At 32.8% G+C, this 26,751-nt stretch overlaps 1 protein-coding gene across 1 annotated transcript in view; it reads right to left on the reverse strand.

Annotated features, from left to right (window-relative positions):
- LOC129220081 (vacuolar protein sorting-associated protein 33A-like) overlaps positions 1–26,751 on the reverse strand; it is an 81,300-nt gene that overhangs the window by 1,525 nt on the left and 53,024 nt on the right. Inside the window, exons 14-15 of the mRNA XM_054854419.1 lie at positions 21,767–21,935; positions 16,309–16,437 (exon numbers count right to left, since the gene is read on the reverse strand). Coding sequence (XP_054710394.1) covers positions 16,309–16,437; positions 21,767–21,935 — 298 coding nt within the window. The remainder of the gene's footprint in view (positions 1–16,308; positions 16,438–21,766; positions 21,936–26,751) is intronic.

Raw genomic sequence — 26,751 nt, forward strand, 5'->3', positions numbered from 1 at the left:
TTAGCTTATTGAAGGCATCAAGATGCTTTAAAAACAAAAGTAAAATATTAAGAATAAAATCAGAATACCACTACTTAAATGCATCAACTTCATAATAGAATCAAAAGAATTCATAGAATACATCAAAGAGGTATAACTTAGTCTCAAACAAAATTACCATATAATATAAATAAATATGTAAGAATGTATAAGAAAACAAACTAATTTATTTCAAGCCTACCAAAAATGAGATACAGTAAAACATGTGTAAGTTGACCACTATTTTAGTACTCAAAGAGGTTGATTTATGTGACATAGGGACACTAATTCTGTGTCTGAAAAAATCAGTCAACTTAGACAAGTGGTCAACTTGACAGATTTTGCTATTAATCCTCATATAAATAATAGCCGATGATCGAGTAACCTGCGTGTTTCAACAATGAAACTCGCGCCACGGCATGATAATTTGATAATATGTTTCGGTAATGTTTAACATGCAGGGAAAGGCGTTATTGTCACAAGGCTGAACTCGATCCGGTCACTTAACTGTTTTATTGGTAAGACTCATTTCAGGGGAATGAAGAAACGAAAAAAATGAACGCTATCTACTCCAGTTTAGGATTAATCCACTGGAGTTAGGGTTACAATTTCAGCTATTGAAATACAGTTGGCTCTCTGCTTAACGACGCTCTACTTAACGACGGCTTTTCAGGGTCCCAGATGGTCCACTGTAGAGTTAAAAGCATTATATTTAAGGGCACTTTCTACTTAAAGACAATTTTTTGTGGTCCATTGAAAGTCGTTAAACAGAGAGCCAACTGCATCACCAAACAGGCAATTGCTTCGTTAAAATGTAGAAGAGAAGCAATTTTCCCCATCATACCTTTATGGGCACTTTCTAGCTTTTGAAGAATTTTGCAATAAAAGCACCAAACATGGATGAAGAGCAATGGGGTGATCGCATCTTCCCCTCCCCTTAAGCAGAGATAAAGAGAAACTCTCTCTTATCCATTTTCCAACAACTAAGTTCAAAAAGTGAAATTCTAAACAACCTTCATTGATGCTAGTGAAAAGGGAAGTGCAGAGGGCTCTCTGGAATTTCTTCCAAGCTGAAGCCTTTAAAATGCAACACCCTCCCCCTAACACAGCTGAATTCCATGCCCTGTTGTAGCAGATAGGGTTTCCAATCCCGATCCCGCATGATATTTAGCGGAATTAATTCCACGGGATTGAAAGCAAAATCCCGCGGGATTTTCGATCCCCCAAGAGATTTTGCATGTTAACGTTTCACAATTTTTGCCGTCTATAAAACGAATATTTTTCCAAGTATGATCTGAAATTTTAATCACCTTCCTGTGTATCCACAATAAGAGCAAGAAAAACTTTGTCTCATCTGATGAAAGGTAGATTTACCATTCAAGAAAACAATAAAAATAGAATATACAGTCGGACCTCCATATATCGAAGTAGCAAATTGCCGGAAAAAAATTCGATATACAGAAATTTCGATATACAGAAGCGATCTTATTTTATCATAAAAATCGCCTAAAACATTAAAATTAAAGCTAATTTTCGTGCATGAAACCCAATTTCTAATTTATACGAGCATCGGATTAAACGAAAGTTAATAACTGAAAAATTAACAGAAATTACATTTTTGTGCCTTCATACATCTTTATTCTTCGGCAGTTCAACTTGATTCGCAACAAGAGGGGATTTTCATTTTGACAATATAATCGGGAGAAAAGTAAAAAATCAATCTACTTAACTTGAACGATTTTTACTGAAGCTGAAAAGACTGGGAATGATAATCAACAGACAAAAAGGATAACTTGAAACTGATTTTACAGTGTTACTGGTTACAACTAAGATTTGAAATAAACTTGAGGGAATTTAAGAACTCCAGAACGAAACAAAGACCTAACTACACACCCCTCAACCTTAGAATCCTTATGAATTTAGTAGCAACCTTTAGTGATCATAATTTTCTCCGCTAACCTTCATTTTTCATGAGACAAACAGTCTAAAGTGGAAAAAAAATCTACGAATGTCTCGAAAAAATTTCGATATATAGAGATTTTTTTGATACATAGAAACAATTTTTCTATGTAATGAACATAGAAATTTGCTGGGATTTCGATGTACAGAAAATTTCGATATGTGGAAGTTCGATATATGGAGGCTCCACTGTATTTTTCTGAGAATGAATTAGTATTCGCATTCGAGGTTTCAGTGTTCCATACTTGTCAACTCTACTGTTTTTAACGGGAGACTCCCGTTTTTTGCTTCCATCTCCCGATTTTCTGTTTTTTTACGATTTTCTCCCGTTTTTGCACTTTTTTCAGTCAATCATGAAAAAGTTTCACTTTCTTGTCAATAGATGGCGCCCTTTTCTTGTCTACCAATGTCAGGGAATAAGAATTTTTCCAATTAATAACTCATTTTGTTAAAATTAATTTTTTGGAAGCTTACCACTTCGCATGTTCAACGAAACACGTGCTTTGCCGAAAATTGCAGCAGATTTTAATCCTTTTGCATCTTGGAAATATTTCATTTATTTTGGAAGTTTGAAGATATTTTAACATGAGCTACCCTATACCTACTTAATTTATATTTTATTTTAATTATGTATTGATTTTTTTTTTCGGAGTTAAGTAATTAAATTTTTGTAGCTACTTTTTTGGTAGAGACTGGGGAATGTACGAAACTTTAAGCAAATTCACTCCTTGTTTTTTGGTTTTTCCTTTGCAGTATATTTTTCTTGCTGCTACCAATTAGCTTACATCTGTGAAAAATCCCCATTACACTTTAAATTTAGTATTCATGTTATTTAAAAGCATAATTTAATAATTCTGTTGTTTCTTGTGAATCGCCTATATAACTCTAGTGCAGAGGTTCCCAACCGGTGGTTCGCGAACCCCCAGGGGTTCGCAAGGTGCAGGAAGGGGGTTCGCGAAAATTTCGGTGCAATGGCGGATTTTTCCTAGTTTGGTAAAAAATTATAAAATATTCAATTTGCACACATAGTTACTAATTTTTTTTTTAATTTGAAAACGCGCCAGACTCTTGTATTAAGCTCAAAAAAAAAAAAAAAAAAAATCTTTCAGCGGTTTTATAATCTTGGTTAAAAAGAAATTTTCTCATTTTTTTTTCGATAGACAACAAAAAGAGATATCCTTCCTTCTTTATTGCGAGGCGCCATGCAGAAACGTTGTATTAAGCTGTGGCGGGGATCACGATGACCTTAAAAAGGCGCCATCGCGTGGAGTCAATCAAACAATATACATAATATACATATGTCGAAAAAAATAAAGAATTCTCAAACAATGCATCAGGGGTATTATTTCTAATCTGGTTGAAATATAACTCGGGAATTTCCGTCGAATTCAGTCATCGAATACAGCAAAAGGCTCCAAACTTAAAATTTATTACTGGATTTTACCCATCTGTTCGTTTTCAAAAATATATAATATCAGCATGCTCATAGTTCTGGGGGAAAACCAAAATGGTTGTTAACAGACGTATTTAGAGATACTTTAGAGATGCTTGAAAACAAGTGATTTTGTTTGCAATTGGTTTTGCTACGTGAACTTGCTACTCTGTGAAGTTATAATCGTGTTGGTAATTTTTATGATTTAATAACTTTCTGCTGTTATGGATCGAAGGTTGAAAACTGGTAGTTTGATTGAGCGACAAATGGACAAGCAGTCAATCGATCAACCCTCAACATCAGCAGTAACTTTCGAATCAACACAGGATATTGAAATAGAATGAACTGCCGCATCCCCCGACTAAACAGAAAAGTGAACTAGGGGAGAAAAAAGGAAAAAAGGGAAAATATGACAGTGACTATTTACAAATGGGCTTTTATTTTACTGGAGAAGAGTCTGAACATAGACCGCTTTGTCTTCTCTGCAACGAAGTTCTAGCTAACAGCAGTTTGAAACCGTCACTTCTGAGAAGACACCTCGAAACAAAGCATCCGACACACAAGGACAAACCTATCGAATATTTTAAAAGAAAATTGGAATATAATAAAAAGTGTAGCGTCTCTACGTTCCTGTTAGAATCCAACGAAGATAGTAAAATGGCCCTTGAAGCTTCATATCGAGTCAGTTATAGAATTGCAAGATCTGGACAGCCACATACAATTGCAGAAAATTTAATTGGACCGTGTGCTAAAGATATTGCTAAGTGTATGCTGGGAGAAAAGTCAGCAAAAAAAAATTGACCTGGTTCCGCTATCAAACAACACAGTATCACGCAGAATTACTGATTTGGCAAGTAATGTGGAGAAAGAACTTGTGAATAGAATAAAAGAGAATAATTTTGCGATCCAGCTTGATGAGTCGACTGATGTAAGCAAACGCTGCAATATTACTTGTCTATGTTAGGTATATTTTTAACGATACAATTAAAGAAGATGTACTATTTGCAAAACCTTTGAAAACCAACACAACTGGAGAAGCAATTTTCGAACTGGTCAGCAGTTACTTTGAAGAAAATGGAATAGATTGGTCTTTGTGTGAGGGTGTGTGCACGGATGGTGCAAAATCAATGACAGAAAAATTTGTTGGCTTTGTGGTGCGAGTAAAGAAGATCAACGAGAAAATTGAATGGACTCATTGCTGCATTCATAGACAAGCATTAGCATGTAAGCGTATTCCCGCAGAATTATCCGCTACTTTGAATGATGCGGTAAAAATTGTAAATTTCATAAAATCACGTGCTACAAACTGCCGTCTATTTCACGCGCTTTGTGAGGAATTGGGAAGCCTTCATGTTACTTTACTTCTTCACACAGAAGTTAGATGGCTTTCCCGTGGCAAAATTTTGACACGCTTATTTGAATTGAAGTCAGAAGTCCAAGCATTTTTTGTTGATCATCCATTTCACTTGTCCACTTGCATATTCGATCCTCTTTGGATGCAAAGGCTTGCATATTTAGCTGACATCTTTTCAAAATTAAATGAATTAAATCTATCCTTGCAAGGTGCAGTTGTTAATATTTTCGTTGTATGTGATAAAATTGAAGTTATGGTAAAAAATTGAATTTCTGGATCCAATGCCTGGAAATGGGTGAGTTTTCTTGTTTCACTTCTCTTAGTAGTTTTTTATCAGAAAACTCAATGAAACTTGATGAAAGCGTTAAAAGAAATGTATGTGAACATCTGCAACATCTTGAACTAACTTTTGACGAGTATTTTCCTAATAGGCGTAACGTCCCTCTCTCAAACAACTGGATACGCAATCCTTTTGAAGGAAATCCATACTTAGAGAACACCCTGACATTACCTGAAAAGGAAATGCTCATCGAGTTATCCTGTGATAATTCATTGAAAGCTACCTTTAAAGAGCTCTCGTTAATTGACTTCTGGCTCACTGTAAGAAATGACTATACCGTTTTGTCCAAAAAAGCAATTCGAATTTTATTACCATTTTGTATAACATATCTGTGCGAGAAAGGATTTTCCTCCTATACTTATCTCAAAGATAAATACCGAAGCAGATTGAATGCAGAGCCTGATTTAAGACTCAAACTGTCAGACATTGAACCAAACTTTCAGTTTCTTTGTTCCGTCAAACAGCCACAAATATCGCATTAAGGATTTTTTCCCCAATTTAAAGTATGCTTAAAAAAATAGTTGGTTTATAAAACTTCTTGTTTATAATTTTTCTTGTAGATGTAGTTTTAACTTTTTATTAATGTTTGCACTTAATGATATTTTACAATTATATTTTTGTTTATTGCAATCAAATGCTGCAAAAAATGGAAAGCAAACATGCTGTTTTTTATTGTTTCTTACATGTTACTAATTTCAACATCAGGGGGTTCGCGAACTTTTTTGCCTGTTCCAAGGGGTTCGCAAAGAGAAAAAGGTTGGGAACCGCTGCTCTAGTGGAATCTCCTGTCCTTTCTTTGAAGGTTGGCAAGTATGGCAGCAGTTTCGAAAATGGGTAAAAATTATAACCCTTTTCGGAAACTATCCTTATATATTATTTCTGTAGCCTGTTTTTGGTTTCTACGCCAAATTTCCCTCAATTCTTGATCGATTTCTTTGATTTACGGCTAATTTTATAGCTTATGGTGCTGGCTACTGACGAAAAATAGACCCAAGGTCTAAAAATTGTTTCTTTTAGCCGAAAAACCTGTTTTAAAGAACCAGAATAAGGTTTTCGGTCAAACTTATAACTTTAATTTGCGCTATGACCGACAGAGCTGAGTAGCTTGATCGGCAGAGCGTTCTCTTCGTAACCAGAAGATTACGTGTTCGGACCCACGTCCGGACAATCTGCAACAAAAAAATTAGAGAAATATCGCGCATTACATGAACACTGAATTAAATGAATAACAACTGTGGAGGAATAAAATAAATGAGAAGGAAATGCTCCTTGCTGATATGAAAACATTCAGTGATTTTGTGCTAAATTACTTCGAAATTGCACGTGTTTTTTTTTTTCTTTGAAGCTTTGACTCTGGAAAGAAAATTAAAGCATAATGTAAGCGAAAATATAAGTAACAGGTTTAAGATTTCAGACTACAATAGAATTGTTTTTTGTTTAGAAAAAAAATAATAAATCGTATATTGAAATATATATTCTTCAAATGAGTTTTTGACTCTTTGTACAAATAAATAAAATACTACCTCAATTTGAAGGGTAAAATATATATTTATTCTTCTTTTTGCTAAAAAACAAATAGCTTATCACATTTTTACTACATTCGAAAAGCTACGCTTAAAAAAGAGCATAGTTCAATTTATTTTGTATTTTAACCGTGCTGTTAAATGATGAACACGAGCTGCCATCTAAGTTATAACGGTTTAAGCAGCCTGCGATAACAAATTGTAAAAATTTTCAAAAATAAAAACATTTTTCTTCTATATCTTATCTTATATATTAATCCCCTCTCATTTTAAAACTTATCAGGCTGTCCAATGACGAAAAAAAGACTTACGGTCGAAAATTCAAGTTTTCGAAATCGCCTCTTGCTGTTTCAAAACCTTGATGCTGCTTGTAGTTCTTATGCATTTTTTAAAGCAAAGTTCTAATGCAATTTTCCATTTTTTACGTCGCTTTCGGCAAAAAAAAAAAAAAAAGCCTTTGTGTGTGTTCATATTTTAATAAAGCTTAACAGCACTGGACTTAGTTGTTCGGTTTAATTGATAAGTTTTTTTCGGTAGAGCGTTCGGCTATAAACTATCTGAACTTCGGGCAAGCTTGGGCTGTCCGACATAATATCAAATTTATATTAGTATTACGCATTGCATGTGCTCATAACATACACACCTAATAAAATAAATGCAGTGGGAATGCTACTTGGTGTTTTGACTCCTTTATGCAGGCTACAGTTATCATTCGGATAAGTTGATTGTTAATCGAACTGTGTTCTTTGACTACATCCAGACCACTCAACATAATGTAAGCATCCTTATATATTATTTCTGTAGCCTGTTTTTGGTTTCTACGCCAGATTTTCCTCAATTCTTGATCGATTTCTTTGATTTACGCCTTATTTTAAAGCTTATGGTGCTGGCTACTGACGAAAAATAGACCCACGGTCTAAAAATTGTTTTTTTCAGTCGAAAAACCTGTTTTAAAGAACCAGAATGAGGTTTTCGGTTAAACTTATAACTTTAATTTGCGCTATGACCGACAGAGCTGAATAGCTTGATCGGCAGAGCGTTCTCTTCGTAACCAGGAGAATGCGTGTTCGGGCCCACGTCCGGACACTCTGCAACAAAAAAATTAGAGAAATATCGCGCATTACATGAACACTTACTTAAGTGAATAACAATTCTTATATATTATTTCTGTAGTCTGTTTTTGGTTTCTACGCGAGATTTTCCTCAATTCTTGATCGATTTCTTTGATTTACACCTTATTTTAAAGCTTATCGTGCTGGCTACTGACGAAAAATAGACCCACGGTCTAAAAATGTTTTGTTCTACCAAAAAACCTGTTTTAAAAAACTAGAATGAGGTTTTCGGTTAAATTTATAACTTTAACTTGCACGATGACCGACAGAGCTGAATAGCTTGATCGGCAGAGCGTTCGCCTGGTAACCAGGAGAGTTAGTGTTCGGGCCCACTTCCGGACAATCTGCATCAAAAAATTAGAGAAATATCGTGCATTACATGCACACTTTATGAAATGAATAACAAATATGCGGGAACAGAATAAATGAGAAAGAAACGCTCCTTGCTGCTATGAAAACTTAATGTAACGTTGTTCTAAATTATTTCTGAATTGTAAGGTTTTTTTTTTAAGTTTTGACTCCAGTAAGAAAATTGAAGCATAATGTAAGCGAAAATATAAGTATCAGGTTTAAGATTTCAGACTACAATGGAATTGTTTTTTGTTCACAAAAAAATTATAAATCGTATATTGAAATATAGATTCTTCTAATGAGTTTTTGACTCTTTGTACAACTAAAAAAAATTACTACCTCAATTTGAAGGGTAACCTACATTTTTTTCTTCTTTTTGTAAAAAACAAATAGCCTAGCAAATTTTTAATACATTTGAAAAGCTACGCTAAAAAAGAGTTTAGTTCAAATCATTTTGCATTTTAACCGTGCTGTTAAATGGTGAACACGTGCTGCCATCTAAGTCATGACGGTTAAAGCAGCCTGCGGTAACAAATTGTAAAAATTTTCAAAAATAAAAAAATTTCTCTTCAATATCTTATCCTTATATATTATTTCTGTAGCCTGTTTTTGGTTTCTACGCCAGATTTTCCTCAATTCTTGATCGATTTCTTTGATTTACGCCTTATTTTAAAGCTTATGGTGCTGGCTACTGACGAAAAATAGACCCACGGTCTAAAAATTGTTTTTTTCAGCCGAAAAACCTGTTTTAAAGAACCAGAATGAGGTTTTCGGTTAAACTTATAACTTTAATTTGCGTTATGACCGACAGAGCTGAATAGCTTGATCGGCAGAGCGTTCTCTTCATAACCAGGAGAATGCGTGTTCGGGCCCACGACCGGACAATCTGCAACAAAAAAATTAGAGAAATATCGCGCATTACATGAAAACTTACTTAAGTGAATAACAACTATGAAGAAATAGAATAAATGAGAATTAAACGCTCCTTGCTGATATGAAAACTTGAAATGACTTTGTGCTAAATTACTTCGGAATTGTACGTTTTTTTTTTTTTTTTTCGTTTTAAGCTTTGGCTCTGGTAAGAAAATTAAAGCATAATGTAAGCGAAAATATAAGTAACAAGTTTAAGATTTCAGACAACAATGGAATTGTTTTTTGTTCATAAAAAATAATAAATCGTATATTGAAGTAAAGATTCTTCTAATGAGTTTTGGACTCTTTGTACAAATAAAATAAAAAAAAAACCTCAATTTGAAGGGTAAACTAATTTTTTGTCTTCTTTTTGTAAAAAACAAATAGCCTATCACATTTCTACTGCATTCGAAAAGATACGCTTAAAAAGAGCTTATTTCAAATTATTTTGCATTTTAACCGTGCTGTTAAATGAACACGTGCTGCCATCTATGTTATAAATCTTCAAGAAGCCTGCAGAATCAAATTGTAAAAATTTTGCAAAAATTAAAACATTTCTCTTTAATGTCTAATCTTATATATTATTCCCCTCTTATATATTATTCCCCTCTTAAAACTTGTCAGGCTGACTAATGACGAAAAATAGACTTACGGTCGAAAAATTAAGTTTTCGGAAACGCGTCTTGCTGTTTCAAAACCTTGATGCAGCTTGAAGTTCTTATGCATATTTTTTAAAAAGCAAAGTTCTAATACAATTTTCCAATTTTTTACGTCGCTTTTGGCAAAAATAATAATAATAATAATAATAATAATAGCCTGTGCGTGTGTGTGTGTGTGTGTGTGTGTGAGTGTGTTTGTATTTTAATAAAGCTTAAAAGCACTGAACTTTGTTGTTCGGTTAAATTGATAAGTTTTTTTCGGTAGAGCGTTCGGCTATAAACTATTTGAACTTTGAGCAAGCTTGGGTTATCAGACAAAATCCGTAATATTAATGTAAATATCAAATTTACATTAATATTACGCATTATATGCACTCATAACATACACACGTAATAAAATAAATGCAGTGAGAATGCTACTTGTTGTTTCGACTCCTTTATGCAGGCTACAGTTATCATTCGGATAAGTTGACTGTTAATCGAAGGGTGATCTTCCTTTTTTTTAAGTTTTAACTACATCCCGACCACTCAGCATAATGTAAGCATAAAAAAGTATTAGATTTACCTAAAGGAAATCCTTTTTGCGCAGAAAAACATTTTCATTGTATGCTGAAATGTAGATGTTTCTAATAGCAGTGTTCAACATTTTGTACAAATGAAAAAATACTACGCCAAATTAAAACTACGAGTTTCACCCAGTAAACCTTTATTTTTTTTATTCGCGCGAATACGATATAAAACATTAAAATTATTATCAACTTCATTAGCAAGAAATCATTTTCTACTCCTCTGCTTTCTGCAGAAAAAAAAGAAACATTTTGTCTACGTTCGAAAAATTACACTTAAAAAAACGGACTCAATTCAACTGGTTTGGGTTTTGAATTTTAAGTGTTCGATTAAAAAAGAAACATGTGCGGGCATTTAAGCCGTAACGGTTAAATCAACCTTCTATGTGAAATAGTTCAATATTCAAAGATAAAAACACTTATTTTCAATCTAATTTATTACTTCTCTAGAATGTTTGTTTCAATCGCTACGTGAGATCTTCGTCATTCTTTATTCGAATTCCATGCTTTACGAATAATTTTAAATCGTATCATGCTGGTTAATGACAAAACATAGAAGCATGATCTTATTATTATTATTATATTTTTTTTTGGCAAAAAGCTTTTTTGCTGTTTTTTACTACGCATTCCTTCAATGAATAGCTTTCGAAAAGGAAGGCGCAATTGCTAGGTTTGTTGGGGTGTCGGGCTGTTAATCAGAATGGCACCAATTCGAATCCGTGCCAAAAAATATCTCTTTAATGTTTCTTTTTTTCCCGTCAGATGCTCACATGGGCAGGACTCTATTTGCCACAACCTGTTTTTTCACATGCACAGTTATTGCTTTTTCACGAGTCACTACTCAGCCACACTTTTAATGATATTTATGTTTGAATTGAAAATATGTGCGACCAAAAGGTGAGTGATGATCAAATTATCACTACGTTGTATTTAACGAGGTTTTGTTACTGATGTCTTTAAATTACATGCCTTCTCTTCTGCGCTTACTTTTTTTCGGTTCTTCTTCATAATGTTCTTTCTTTGAAATTTTTAAAGAGCGAAATGCCTTATGAAACGATTCGAAGCACAGTGCGGAGTTCCGCACGGGTCGACTAGTTCCTATATATTGAAACCCAAAAAATTGGGATTTTGAAGAAATTGAGAAAGAGAAATTACAGAGTGCAAAATCCGCTGGCTAGCCTGAATGCGATGTTGGAACGCTTTTGTAAATTTAAGGAGTGCGCTCGGAACCTTTAATTTACTAAAAAAGCAAAATATATTTTTTCTGAAAAAGAAAGCAATGACAAACCTGAATTGTTTTATTTTTACTCTCTAGCCTGTAGGAAGAGTCTGCCAATGTCTTTGTTGCTGTGAAGCTAATAATATAAATGTGAGTGGTACTTGAAAATTATGCTGGTGAATTATTTGTACAATTATTTAATTGAGACTGCGACCCAGTTAGCGTTCACCCCCTGCTGTAACGAATCAAATGCACTGGTGTAATAATCAACGTTAAGGAAGCAATGGGGCACGGGAAATTGGATAGAGAAAAACACGAATTAAACAGACATCGTTTTTGTCCGAAACTTGAAGTTCATGAGCAAAAATTCTTAACATGACCCTCATAAGAATAGAAAAATCTATTTTAGAAGGTGGAGAAGTTTATGGTGATCTTTTGCTAAATGTCCACAATTCTTTAATCTTAGTAAAACCATCTGCAATGCAGCAACATCACGCATTTTCATTCAAGCCCATTATTTTTTGCCTAAAAAATCCTTTTCCATCCCATACGAGCGATGCATTGTTGAGACGCAGTTCAGACCTTTACACACTTTTTAGAGTACACTGCATACCTAACGAGTCTCTAATTGAGATGTGACTTTGCAGTATGGAATTTAAGATAAAGACTAGTTTATGTAACAAAAACGGTTCTTCCTAAAAAACACGTTTTCTTTTTGACATAAAAATTTAACTTTTTGAAGAATTTAGTCAATCTTGTGGGATCGGCTTTTTACAATCCCCAATGCCGCGGCACTGAGATTGGCGCAGGATTGGAAACCCTAGTAGCAGATGCTTTGTAGCAAAATATCTCCGAAACTCTGCAAAACATGTGCTTCTTCCAACAGGGCTGCCCATCCCCCCCCCCATTTTTCTCAGCCCTTTTGCACTTTTTATTTTATTATTATTTTTAACTGTATTTTTTAATTAATTTATTTTAAATTATTATTCTTATTATTTTGTCAGAAAAGTTCTGCGCTACACCAACAACATACAAACACACAAAATAATGAAATAAATAAAATGAAATAGAAATAAAGTTAAATAAATAGTTTAAATTAAAAATAAATAAATTTAAATAAAAAAATGTAAATTAAAAAATCTCCCCCAGAAATCTTGATGGGGCAACTTGCGGGCACCCCTGTCTTCCAACGTTAATGACTCTTATGACTTCAAGTTAACTGTGTATAACCGACATTCAATCATAACTGATATGATGTTGAAATTAAAGGGGGGGGGGGTAGTCCACTTTCACACCACTCAGTATAATATGAATGATATTTACAATCACAAGTAAAATGTAATAATTTAGTTTTAAAATTTAAATGTAACATAACTATTTTTGCTATTGGCTTTTTTGACTATTATATGCATGTGTTAGGAAAAATTGATTATACAAACTTCTATAAAAATCATACACAAACATCACAAAACCATATAATAATAAAATATGAAAAAGTTACTCATAACTATACTGCATCAGTGTAATTGTGTTTTGATTATTATAGACTTTTTTTTTTTTTGTATTCTAAAATTAAAATTTTATTTAAATCTACTTTCTATTTTTTCCCATTAATATAATAAAGTCTTTATTTCTGAAAAAATAAAACTCAAAAACCTCAAATTTTCCCCTATTACGTAGACATAAAACACAGTAATTATTGAACAAATCAAAATGATTAGCATTAGCATAAATTTTACATTAACAGCTTACAGTTTTACCCAATTTGTGTGGGTTCAGTGGTAGTTCTAAAAATAAGTATTGAAAAAGAAAAAACTCCCCCCCCCAAAAAAAAACACCCTGCTCCTGGCATTAATTTAAATTTTGATGTTTTGAATTCAAATTATACTTTTTACAATCTTGAATTGCGATAAGGCCTTACTCTTTAAGTTTCTTATTTATACAAATGGGATGGTGATAGAGAACAAATATGCAGCCATCCTATTATGACTGGTGATTTTCTAGAATAGATAATACGAGGCATAACCATAGAATAACAAATGGTCATTAGGATGCAGTATTAAAGATATACAGTGGCTCCCAAAAATGTTCTTGCACCTACGAATTTCAATGAAATAGGCCCCTATCCATTGGTTAAAATAATATTTCGGAAAATATTTTTACTTATAATATTGTAGGAGCCCAGACCGAGGGGAAAAAGAGCCAAGAGAACGAGAATGAACGGAATGCCGCCCGAATAGTTCGCTGTGAAATGCCGTAGTTGATAATGTAGAATTGATCTTTGATTTCATAATTGTAAATAGCTGTTGTATATAGGTTCTGGTATTAATTAAAATTTCCTTATGAGTGCTAATTGGAATCGTTCGTTGAATGACAGGGTCTTTAGTGTCAAGATCAGAACCCATCGGATCCCACAATATCTATGATCTATTTTTAACAAAATTTAATGAAAAATTTTAATAATACATTAAAACTTAATTTTTTTAAATTCAAAACCCAAAAAAGTGCCGCAAAATTAATCTCACAGAAGCCTTTGTACACTTTAGAAAATGTCTATACATTATTGAATTATCTAACTTTTTATTAAGTAATTATTTAGTAGAATATCATTCAACGTCCACAACAACATTTGTACGCCTGCGAATAGGTTTCCATGTTTTTTTGTAATTAATTAATTAATTTATTTATTTATTTATTTATTATTATTATTTTTTTTTTTTTTTTGTGCAATTTCTGAGTAAGTGTTCAACCACATTTCGAGTCTTACTGTTTCTAGCTCTCTTTTCGTTTCAAAGCCGTAGTTTCGTAATCTAGCCTCCAGATATCTCTAAATATGTTATATTAAGTTTAAATCTGGCGATTGAGGAGATATTTCTAAGCTTAAGGACAATTTTTGAGGCACCAGACACAAGCGTTGAAAACTGTGCTTCTTATCGTGATCTTGATGAAAGACAAAATTGCTTCCAATAACAAAATTTTGGGCTAATAGTTTAAAATTGTTTTTTAAAATATTTAAAGGAACGACATGATTCATTATTTCATCAAAAAATTCCAAACTACCAAGTCCTGATGCTGATAGGCACACTCAGACAAGAACACCTCTACCATCCTGATTAACTGATCAATACAATTATACAACAATTTAACCAAAAATTTTGAATTTATTTTCGTGAGTAAGTAAGACGTTATTCCAAAACGATTTGAGCTTATTTATCATTGATTTTGGGAAGAAAAGCGTTAGCTTTCTGTTTTTCGCCTGAACAAGAAAATTTCTGCAGGAGGAGGTCCCATTTAATCCAGCTAATCAGAGAACTTGGAGAACAATTTTTGGTGAAAAGTAAACTTAAAATGTTTTATTAAATTTTGAAGAAACTTTTACCGCACTCAATTGTGTATTTTTCATAATATTTTTAACTGTAAATCTCCGATCACGCTTTGTTAACTTTGCCGGTTGATTTTCTCACCTTGTTTTCAGATCCGATTCTTTTAAAACGTTTTATCAAGCACTTCACTATAGAATGGTATAAATTAATTAATTTAGAAACATTTCAAACCAATTTACCAACACAATGCAGAAATAATTGAAAAAACGACATGTGATAATTTTAACCATGCATTTATACGAAAATATTACAGTGTATGATGATTTTAGTGGCATATTTTTTCTGTCTCTTTGTTTTATGAAAAATTTCAAAAATAAATCAGGCAATATTTTGAAGAAAAAAAAAAAACTACTGAGTTTTATTTAGAATGGCATAGAAATAATGTGAAAAAAAAATTAGACTTCATATTCGAATTCAGTTTCCCGTTATTTTGGCATACTACAAAATTTCAAGGTCTACGAACACTTTTGGAGCCACTGTAGATATTATAGCCATTTTGCACTCGTACACTAATAAAAAATAAATTACATTTACATTGTACATCATAATGGTACTTTTATTTCTTATAAATATAAAGTAATGGGAATTAGTAATCTGGTAATTTTGTATTTGAATGAGATTTTGCACTTCAACTCATTTATATGGTTGTTTTTCCTGAAAAAAATAACGTGATTTTACACTAAACAAATAAATAAATAAAATAACGTTTTTTAATGTAAAATCAGAGCTTGAGTTATACCACTCAGAGGATTTGTAACCATGATGACAGAAATAAGTCTTCCTAAATGAATATCAAAAAATGACTTCATCTTATTGTCATGGCAATCAGGGAAAATCGTAGAAACATCAAAAATGATCAGATGAAGTAAATACGCAATTTGACATTGTTCAAAAAAATGTTTTTAAAATTAATATTAGATAGATATATCATGATGTATATCAATTACAGGGGGGGGGGGGGGATATGGCGCAAGTTGCGCCATCCATATTTGGGGGGGGGGGGATTTTAAAAATATTTTTTTACTTTATTTTAGTCATTTTTTAATTTTATTTTATTCTGTTTATATTTTATTTCATTCATTTATTAAGTGTGTCTGCCTATGTCATTACCATAGCACAGAAATTTTCAAATAAAATAATAATAATAATAACAATAATAAATAAATAAATAAATTTTTAAAAATAAATTAAATTAAAAAAAATAATGAAATAAAAAATATTTAAAAAAAAATTTAATATAATAAAGAGCTAAAAAATAAAAAAATAAAAGGTGGTTGAGAGAAATTTTAAGGAGGGGGGGGGGGATTTGCGCCATTGAACTTCAGTGGGATGGGCACCCGTGATCGATTAATATAAATAAATCAGTGAACCTTGATTGAACCATAGGCTGAAAGAAATCAAGTTGAAAAATTAAGCTGATAAAGTATCTATATAACATTATGTCAATATAACATCAATCTAAAAATGAACATCAACATACCTGCTTCTTGCTGAGAGAGGAATCGCAAGGCAGCAATTTCAGCATACGTGCACCCACCCAAGAAAAAAACTAGAGTCACTCTCGGTTCATCTCCACCGCCACTTGACTGTAAGGAGGATGAAGAACTCCCTATAAAAGAAGGTTAAATCAGAGCTAGCACATTATATTCAACTCAAACAGAATATTCGCAAGAAATATCCACATCACTGGAATTATTATTAAATTCACTATTATAAAGTTAAACCTTTTTGTGTAAAGAAATACCTGCTAAAAAGTTGGAATCCAGATTGAATGTCTTTTCGACATTTTTTTGTATATGATGCGATGCTAATTAAAAATAAAACATGCCATGCATAGTGTGATTCTTTTACTATACAGTTGGCTCTCCGTTTAACGACGCTCTACTTAACGACTTTCTCTATTTAATGACGACTTTTCACGGACCCAGATGCTCCACTAGCTTTAGAAGCATTCTATTTAAGGACGCATTCTACTTAAGGACAATTTTCTGTGGTCCCTTGAAAGTCGTTAAATAGAGAGCCAACTGTAGTTTACACTATTCATTCTTTGTAAAACAAATAAAAAACAACCCATCCTAATACATTTTTTGCCTTCCAGACACAAATAAAATATGATCCCTGCTAAAACACTTTACAATTTCTGATATAAAGTATTGATTTAGAAAATGTTATGTAAGAATGGGTTTGACCCCCTCTCCTCCCAAAGTAGGGATCAATTCAGATAAAGAAAAAAAAAAACCTAATGTTATTTCTTCTAAAATACGTTTTTGCCTCATGCAGATTGGTTCGGATAAATTGCTCCGATGTAAACAAACCCTGAATCAGTAGTGACGCCATTCGAGCAATTCACTCATCTGAACTGGTTTTGGTTAGTTCCTGCATGTGATAACCATGAGAGGTTTTCTCAAGTTTTCGTGTGTGGCAACAGTTCTTGCTGTTTTGCATAAGCGATTAAAATTTCAAATGTTGGCTATTCCCCCCCACCACCACCAGTGTTCAGTATCTCTCTCAATTTTTTTGAATGAATGTTGTCTGCATGTTAGTATTGTCCAGTTCAATGTAAAATGGCGTAATTGTCTTGAATGTTCTATTTTGAAAAGATGCATTTTTTTCTAATTCAAATACTGTAGTTTGCCATTTTTTTTCGATGAAATGTTGTTTGTTGTTAAAACTTTAGCAATATCTATGCTAATATTATAAAGAGGGAGGGCGGATTTTTGTGTGTTTATATGTTCAAGGTAATCGCCGGAACCACTGCCCCTATTTGTAAAATTCCTTCACTATAAGAAAGGTGCTTTCTTACTGAGTAACATAGGCTATAATTCGAGAAAATCCGATAAATACAGTCGGACCTCCATATATCGAAGTAGCAAATTGCCGGAAAAAAATTCAATATATAGAAATTTCGATATATAGAAACGATCTTATTTTATCCTAAAAATCTACTCAAACATTAAAATTAAAGCTAATTTTCGTGCATGAAACCCAATTTCTAATTTATATGAGCATCGAATTAAACGAAAGTTAATAACTGAAAAATTAACAGAAATCACATTTGTGTGCCTTCATACATCTTTATTCTTCGGCAGTTCAACTAGATTCGCAACATGAGTGGATTTTCGTTTTGACACTGTAATCGAGAGAAAAGCAAAAATTTAATCTACTTAACTTGAATGATTTTTACTGCAGCTAAAAAGATTAGGAATGATAATCAACAGACAAAAAGGATAACTTGAAACTGATTTTACAGTGTTGCTGGTTACAACTAAGATTTGAAATAAACTTGAGGGAATTTAAGAACTCCAGAACGGAACAACGACCTATCTACACACTCCTCAAACCCAGATTTCTTATGAGTTTCTTAGCAACCTTTAGTAAACATAATTTTCTCCCGTAATCTTCATTTTTCATGAGACAAACCGTCTAAAGTGGAAAAAAAAAATCTACGAATGTCTCGAAAAAATTTTCGATATATAGAGATTTTTTCGATATATAGAAACAATTTTTCTATGTAATGAACATTGAAATTTGCTGGGATTTCGATATATGGAAAATTTTGATATGTGGAAGTTCGATATATGGAGGCTCGACTGTAATTCTTTTTTTATTCCAATTTAGGCCCAAATTTCCCGTAAATTGCCTATTATTGGCTATTTAAGGGGTGAAAAATTACTTGCACATATTAATATTATATATCATTAAAAAGGGTAGAATTTTCTGCATTCTAAACAATTTGTTTCAATGCTCTAACTTAATTACGACGGGAGTAATTTGCGTTTTTAGCTCGAACTTTTTTAGGCTTAGTTGAAATTTAGGCACTACTTTCTTCATTAAATCTGTAAATAAAAAGTGAAGGAATTGTCCCACAGTTTTCTTTTTGACACCATTGAAAAAAGTGACATTTTTTACTCCAGATCTCTCTCGACCTATGGTCGTAAAAATTAGCTTCTATCTTCAAAGGAAAAAAGTTAAACGTTTTCAAATCAAATTCGAAACATTTCATTTTGATTCAGGTTGTCAACCATTTTATTTTCGCTTTTCCACGGTTACGCTTTTTGAATCCATTGGTTTTTTCCTTATTTTGCATTTATTTCTTAAACTTATTTTATTTCGTGTTTCCATGGTTACACTTTTAAAATCCATCTTTCGCATTTTAATTTCTTAAAATTATTTTAATATCAGTCATCATTGTTTGGAAGGGTAATTTTGCATGGTGTTTTTCCTTCTTTTTGAATAATTTTTACATTTGAAAGATATTATTTGATGCATTTTTTTGTTTATTTGGCAAAAAGTTTTAAATTCCAAAGAAACTTGAATAGTTTTTTTTTTTGAAAAGGTGTGTATGCATTTTATACAAAGAAAAATGATCATTTCACATCAGCGGGGGAGGGGGGCGTCAATTTTTTTCATTCAACAGACTTCCATTACATTTTTAGCAGGGGCATCGCTGGGCGGGTACTACTAGTGTTTTTAATATTTCTGTTGAATTGGATTCAATGCAAGTCAAACACATTGTCTTAGTATTAGCTCATCCAATATTCTGAAATAAAAGGATTTTTTTTTTCTTCGGACATTGTTCGTCATGTGCTTTATTTCATCTGCGACTGTGCTGAATATTTCCGATGTCTGAAATGCTTCCTTCAGGCCTACATTTTGAAGGGGAGGGGGGGGGGGTGCCACGCACAGGGTTCGCACTCAATTTCAGAAATAAAATAAAGGAGTTTTGAATTAGTAAAATGAGATTTTGAAGAAGTACTTATGGGTTATCCTTAAATGTTCTCACAATTTCTTTTCGACAGATTTGACCCACTTCGTCCCTTGTCACATGTCATATTTTTCATAAACATTGTTATAATAACTATGTGATGTCACTTTTTGGCACCTTCTCTCTTCCCCTTGTCACAATTTCATGAACCCGTCTCACTTTAAAGGCATGACATCAATTGTGGATGACTCTTTTTACAATGTCAAAACTGCGATTTACTAAACAATTGCTTTTTTAACAAAATCACTTAATATAGCACATCTACTAATGTATTTTTTAATATTTAAATATTGAACAAACTGACTTTTACTACTGAGAGTGTGGTTGAGGGAAAAGCAATAATCATAAAACTTGAAAAAACAGCCAAGCACTATTTAATCATGTTTTACTACACTTATGAAATGTCTTTGTCATCTAATAATATTTTTATGCTCAACTTTTATGACTTCTATAACCAAATTGTAAATCACATCTTTATGGGGGAAAAAAATAAATACATCAAATTATTACATTAAAATTGCTCTTATACCTTCGCCCTTGTGACAAAGTTAAGTTGTTGATTGAAGTATTTTAAATTACTGTCATAGAAGAAAATTATGTAGTCTTGAACTAAATAACAGAATTTTTTAAAAAATACCAAGCACTTTTCACAATGCACTCAAAAGGACATAATAAACTTTTCTGGGTCAGAAAGGACAATTTAAGAATGCCTGTAGTTTTCGAAAATTCCAAGAAAATGACACCACAAACGAAGAACAGTGCGGTTCTAGTCATGAACAGAATTTCTTATCATTATCTAGCTTCCAATCATAACTTTGAGGGTTGAAACATGTATATTTTTCTTATTGGGAAAGTTTGGTTTGAAATGACTAGAACTGCACTTTTCTTTGTTTGTGGTGTCATTTTCTTGGAATTTTTGAAAACTACAGGAATTCTTAAACTGTCCTTTCTGACCCAGAAAAGTTATTTTGTCCTTTTCAGTGCATTATGAAAAGTGCTTGGTATTTTTAAAAAAATTCTGTTATTTTATTCTTTTTAGTGTGAATGTATTTCAGAAATAGAATAATTTTACCCTCACGAAACTTCCCCTTATTTTTTCACATAAATGCTCAGAACTAAAAGGGAAAAAACCTATATACGTGTCTAAAACTTTAAGCAGTTGGCACTAAAATTTAATCCTTGTTCCTCTCTAGGATTTATACTTGCTAATTTCATGCTTGCTTCAGAGAAGCCTTGATTCAAAATTTTCATTATGATTGGTTTTCAACTTTACTGTTGCAAGGCAACACAATTTGTAACAATGGGTTTTATATTTAGACATTTAGTAGGACAATGACATTAAACTTGGTTGTTTTCTATCCTAGCTGAAATAAAACTTTTATTTCAGAATTTTAATTTTTCAGCGTTAAGTTGTATCTTAAGACTAAGCAAATCATTTAATAAAATCCCGAAGTCTCTAATTGGTCTAGTTGCTGAGATGTAAGCAAAAGCAGGCCTCAGATTACTTTGTGACAATCAGGCCAAGTGTAATAAAAGTGCTTAAAAAGAAGGAGTTTTGAAGGATTTAATACCAAAAGGAAGGAGTTTGAAGGGCCCTTCAAAATTTTTTTCTAAATGAAAGAGATTGGAGGAGTTCTGAATGAACGTACAGTAGAAGACCATTATAACGCACAACTTGGGACCTGCATTATATAGATATTTTCCCAAACTTTAAAACTGATATTTAGAACATATCTATGTATTTACTTTTCAGAATAAGTTCTAACTGTGTTCTAAGTACTAAAGCAATAATTATGCAATATAAAAATAGGTTTCACAATCAAAAGAGAGTGAATTACCCTACATTTCTGCTAGCTTCATTTGCGTAACAGCTGCATTTTCTAGAGCAATCTGGCATTTTTTTTCGCCTGTGAATACTAGTTTTCACTTAAAAGCTTTGAATTAAGATGGAAAGATGAAAAAGTATTTCAAAATTTAATTTGCCTAGGAATTTTTATGTTTGCAAGTTGGAATAAAAGTTTTTTTTAATTATTTACATCTGAAAAGCTGTGCGGTTTATAGAGAATTTTGCATTATATAGGTTGGAGTTATAAAAGTAGTCTACTGTATGAAATGTTATTAATGTTCTGTAATATGATTTTCATCTGGAGCAGTAAAGAAAATCAGGACTCACTTCGTTTGCGAAGACCACGGGGCACTTTCTGGACCCCTTCGACGGTGGGACCAGGAAGTAGCTGTAGCACATCGGGGATGGCTCTCCAGCCCGGCTGGGAAAGAAACTGTGCAAGGCGCACGCTCAAAGGAGAATAGCCACTATGGACGTACGAAATATCTGTAGGGTTCTAGAGCAAAATACGTACATATAACTTTAGTCATACAGTAGAGAATAAATTTTCACACGCAAGGTTGGACGATACATGGATGCCTCAGTTGCCAAATGGATTAACTCCACTTTTTAAAAAAATCCTCATTTTTGCATTAATAGTGCTTAACCAATGCTTAGAATGTGAATTTGATGGTAGAAAATGTGACACGAGGACCCATTCACTCCTATCAGGGCCGGCTCTAATAGTTCTGCCGCCCTAGGTGATACCGACAAGTGCCGCCCCCCACCCCATTGAATAATAATAATACTATTATAAAATAATGATATTTTAATAAAATAAAAATAATCGTAAAGTGAAATACACCGCCCGCTCAGTCAATTCCAGCCGAGGACTGCAGTTTCGTGCTTATTAGCACTCATCAGCCCGGCATAGGAGTGACTGAGCTGGAGGTGGAAAACCTCCTAAGGAAGCCAAGAGTGTAAGTAAATTAAATTTCTAGTTTAATTTCGGACTATGTTTCACATATCCAGGCACTGTCACACACTCTAAATTATTATTATTTCTTTAGCATTGAAGCAGTGAATCTTATGAGGCTGAAACAGATATTCATTCTTTTAAAAAAAGTTTCAATTTTGAAATTTGCTGCCCCTAAAATCTGCCGCCCTAGGCGGCCGCCTACCCCAAGAACCGGGCCTGACTCCTATTAATAACACCATCGTCTTCATCATTTTTCTCGACTTTTTGTTTCATGGAGGTAAGCGATTTGGCAAATGAACCATCCAAAATATATAACTCAATATATATCAATATATATACAGTCGACTCTTGCTAACTCGAAATTGAAGGGAAGACATAAAAAATTCGAGTTACCAAAAATTCGAGTTATCAAAAATCTTACAAAAACTCATTCTATTTAAGGTATAAGTATTCTTATATGCCTCATTAACAAAAGCGCACACAAAATAAGAACATACCTTACTTTATTTAAAATATCTGTCAAGAAGAGTTTGACGGGTACTCCTTTTTCTCTCCACGTCAATTATTTTTTCCAAATGGGAAACAGCATTGAATGTCTTTAAGTCCATATCAGGTCTCGATTCAATAAACAACCGCATCACATGCATGGCACTTTTTGCTTCATTAAAGGTTATCTGTTTCGGATGGATAAGTTCTTCACTCTCATCTTCCTCTTCTGAGAGTGGTCGAAATTCGTCAACTATGTCTTTGTCCGATAAATTTCCACACACTTGAACATCATCATCTATGTTGACAAAGTCTCGAAATGTTGTTACAGGATCTAGCTGCAGAGCTTTTGACACTAAACTCCATTCCTCATCAACTACTTCCTCGATTTCCTTTTCTTTTTCTTCCTCTTCTAGGCGGATTTCCTCAGCAGATGCTTTATGGAAACCTGCCTTTCTAAAGCAGTTTGCTATTGTCTTTTGTTCAACGCAATTCCAGGCTTTATCAACCATTCTCATTGCTTGCAACACATTTACAGAAGGGTTGCTTCCTTCATCAATTTCAGCAATGCATTTTTTACGATTTGATGACGATATTTTAGTTTGAAATTTTGGATAATTCCCTGATCTAACGGCTGTAGTTTTGAAGTGGTATTGGGAGGAAGGAACTCCAGTTTTACAGATTTTAATTTCGTTGTAATTGCGCTTGGATGGGCTGTACAGTTGTCAACAAATAGGACAATCTTGCGGTTTTGACTAGACATTTTACGGTCTAAATTTTTCAGCCATTTTTCAAACAATTCAGCTGTCATCCATGATTTTGTGTTAGCTTCATAATCCACAGGAAATGATTTAACTCCAGCGAAACATCTTGGCTTTTTTGATTTTCCTATCATTACTGGCTTCATTTTTTCTGATCCATCCATGTTGGTGCACAGTAACAAAGTTACTCGATTCTTGCTTCTCTTTCCACCCTGGCAAGCTTCCCCTTTCACAGCCATTGTTTTGTCAGGAAGACATTTAAAAAATAGACCTGTTTCATCGGCATTGAATACATCTTTGTCGTCATACTCTTTTAGAATTGAAGACAGTGATCCCTTCCATTCTTCGCAGACTTCTTGACTTACACTTCCACTTTCTCCACAAACTTTGTAAAAAGTGATGTTTCTTTTCTTGAAATTTTCAAACCAACCACTGCTTGCTTTGAAATCTGTAAAGCCGAGTTGCTTCCCAAAATTCTCCGCTTTTTCTCTCAATATGTTTCCACCGAGTGGAATGTTCTGGGTACGGCACTGGGTAATCCATTTTATCAAGCACTTTTCTACCTCCGGGTATTCCGCTATCTTTTTTTCCGATCCCCTTGATTGTCATCAAAGTTTTTCAGAATAGTCTCTTTATTTTTGAGAATGGTTGAGAGTGTGCTATTCGGAATGCCAAATTCCTTCGCAATATCTATCTTTTTCTTTCCCCCTTTTTCAACCGCATCAATCACCTTTTTTTTCTCTGCAATAGAAAGTGTAGTGCATTTTCGTTTTGTAGCCATATTTCGATGACAAATAAACCTGAGCTTTTTCACAGCACTAATAAGTAAAGTAAGAAGATGATGGATGACTAGAACGAGAAAGGGTTTGTGTTCGAGGAACTGGTCATTCAAGATCAGAGAACGCTTATTCTAGAAACTCGACCATTGTCCACAGAAAACAGCAGCCGAAATGTCTCTGTCTCCCCTCCCAGTCTCTCCTCCCACATACCTGTGGTGAACACAACTGTGAAAATCACTAACAAAAGAGCCCGAGGACACGTTTTTCTTCTCTAGAGCGCGTAAATGAGGGAGAAAAGTGATAGCTGTTTGAAAATTCGAGTTTTAAGGGATTAAAAATTTTTTAAGTAAATGGGAAAAAAATTCGAGTTACCAAAAAGAAGGTGAATTTAATTCGAGTTAAAGAGATAAAATTTCATTAAAAACGCAATAAAGGTGCAGGGAAATACTTTTTTTCGAGATATCGAAAATTTCGAATTATCGAAGTTTGAGTTATCGCGAGTCGACTGTATCAGGATATATGAGCCGCTCAGAAGCCAATGCGGTTAAGTCCAAAACACAAAAATTGAGAAAATTAATGTTTTTTGATACATTAATTTTTAAAATTCTTGGTTTATTAATTTAATTAGAAAAGTGTATAAAGTCTTTTTTCAAGGTATAAACTCTGCAAAAAAACAAGATATGTACAGGATGTGTTAATAAAAACGTAAGTATTTATTGAAATAATGACAGCATCTTAAAAACTTTAGGACTTATACCTTTTAGCAGCTGAAAAAGATAAGAAATTTAGGTAAAAATAATAAAATAACATTTATTGTCATAAGTTTTATGTTTATTCATCATAACAAACATCATCTTCTTCTGAGGTATTTAAATGTAAATCTTGATCTCCACGTGTTGTCCTTAATGTCCTGTAAAAGTCGTGTTTAATTGGAGGTATATACTTTAATAAACATATGATGTCTTTTTTTGTTTCTTTTGAAAATGTTCTGCCGTTAGGATATAATATAGGTTGAGTTATATTTTTAAAATTTACTGGCCTACCTATTTTTGTATTTTATTTATTTTTATTTTTTTTAAATATCAATTACATGAAAGGTATCATCCTCGTCAAACTTCTGTTTGAACTTAAATATTTTTTGCAAACACCAACATCTTGGGAGTTAAGTCTAATAAAATATTCAAAAAACTGAGATCTCGGTCCTTTGGTGTTATTCCTGGGTCGTTTTCTTTTGATAGCATGAACTCTAATTAACTCCCTTTAAAAAAATTTTGCTTATGATGATCATTAAGCTTGTAAAAAATTTTCGTCGCCTGTTTTCTTTGATAAAAGGTAATCTTGCGATTACAAAGTCGTAAACAGTTACAAGGTTTATTATCAAATTTCTTTGCAGGAAGTATTCTTTTATTTTTATTTTGATATTGTTTACCTTGTACCCTTTTTTGTTTCTCAACATTTCTCGACCATTTCGCAGGATTCCTGCTGCGTTTTCTACCAACTTTTCCGTTATTTTGATTATTTTCTATATTTCCGTTATCTGACGATGTACCAGAATCAATACGGTAAACTCTCCTTGAATTAGCATGAAATATCGTATCACTTTCACTGTGCTCTATTTCCATTGACATTTTTAGTTTTTATACCCTTACAATAAATCTTTTTTATTATTTTAAAAAGTCAGAGTTTTTACAATTATTAAAAAAAATTATTTAATGTTTTTGATGACACAATAATTCTTGCAAACACTTCGACGTAATATTTTTGTGTTCCGACGAAAACATGCATAAAACTCAAACAATTCTAATTAGAAGGTAACGGTTACAGTTACTATGAATTTCTTGTTTTTCAGTACTGCCAACAAATATCGAAAGAAGAAGAATAATTTAATTTTTATTTCAAAGTTTATGTAAAAAAATATTGATAAAAGGCGGACTTATTCACAATGGCTTCTGAAATTATTATAGAATAATTTCGGAAGCTATTAAAAAAGGGCTGTCTAACTTAGAAAAAAGTAACCAACGAGCAAATCCTTTAATAACTAAGAAGATTATTATTTATTTCATCAAAATTTCCAAAAATCAGAAAATATCAAAAAATGGACTTAACTGCATTGGCTTCTGAGCGGCTCATATATCAGATATTTATTTTGAAAATATCATGATGCTGTCCGCCCCGCTTAAATGAATACCATCAGTTCCAAGAAATATTACTCAATTAAGCGGGGAAATTTTATTTATCTTTCCTGGTTGAAACGTTTGTCTAAAAACGTTATAATAAATCAATGTCTAAGTAATAGAAAAAACATGTTTTTTATTAAAAAACGTTTTA

The sequence above is a fragment of the Uloborus diversus genome, chromosome 4 (genome assembly GCF_026930045.1).
Source record: "Uloborus diversus isolate 005 chromosome 4, Udiv.v.3.1, whole genome shotgun sequence".
Lineage (NCBI taxonomy): Eukaryota > Metazoa > Arthropoda > Arachnida > Araneae > Uloboridae > Uloborus > Uloborus diversus.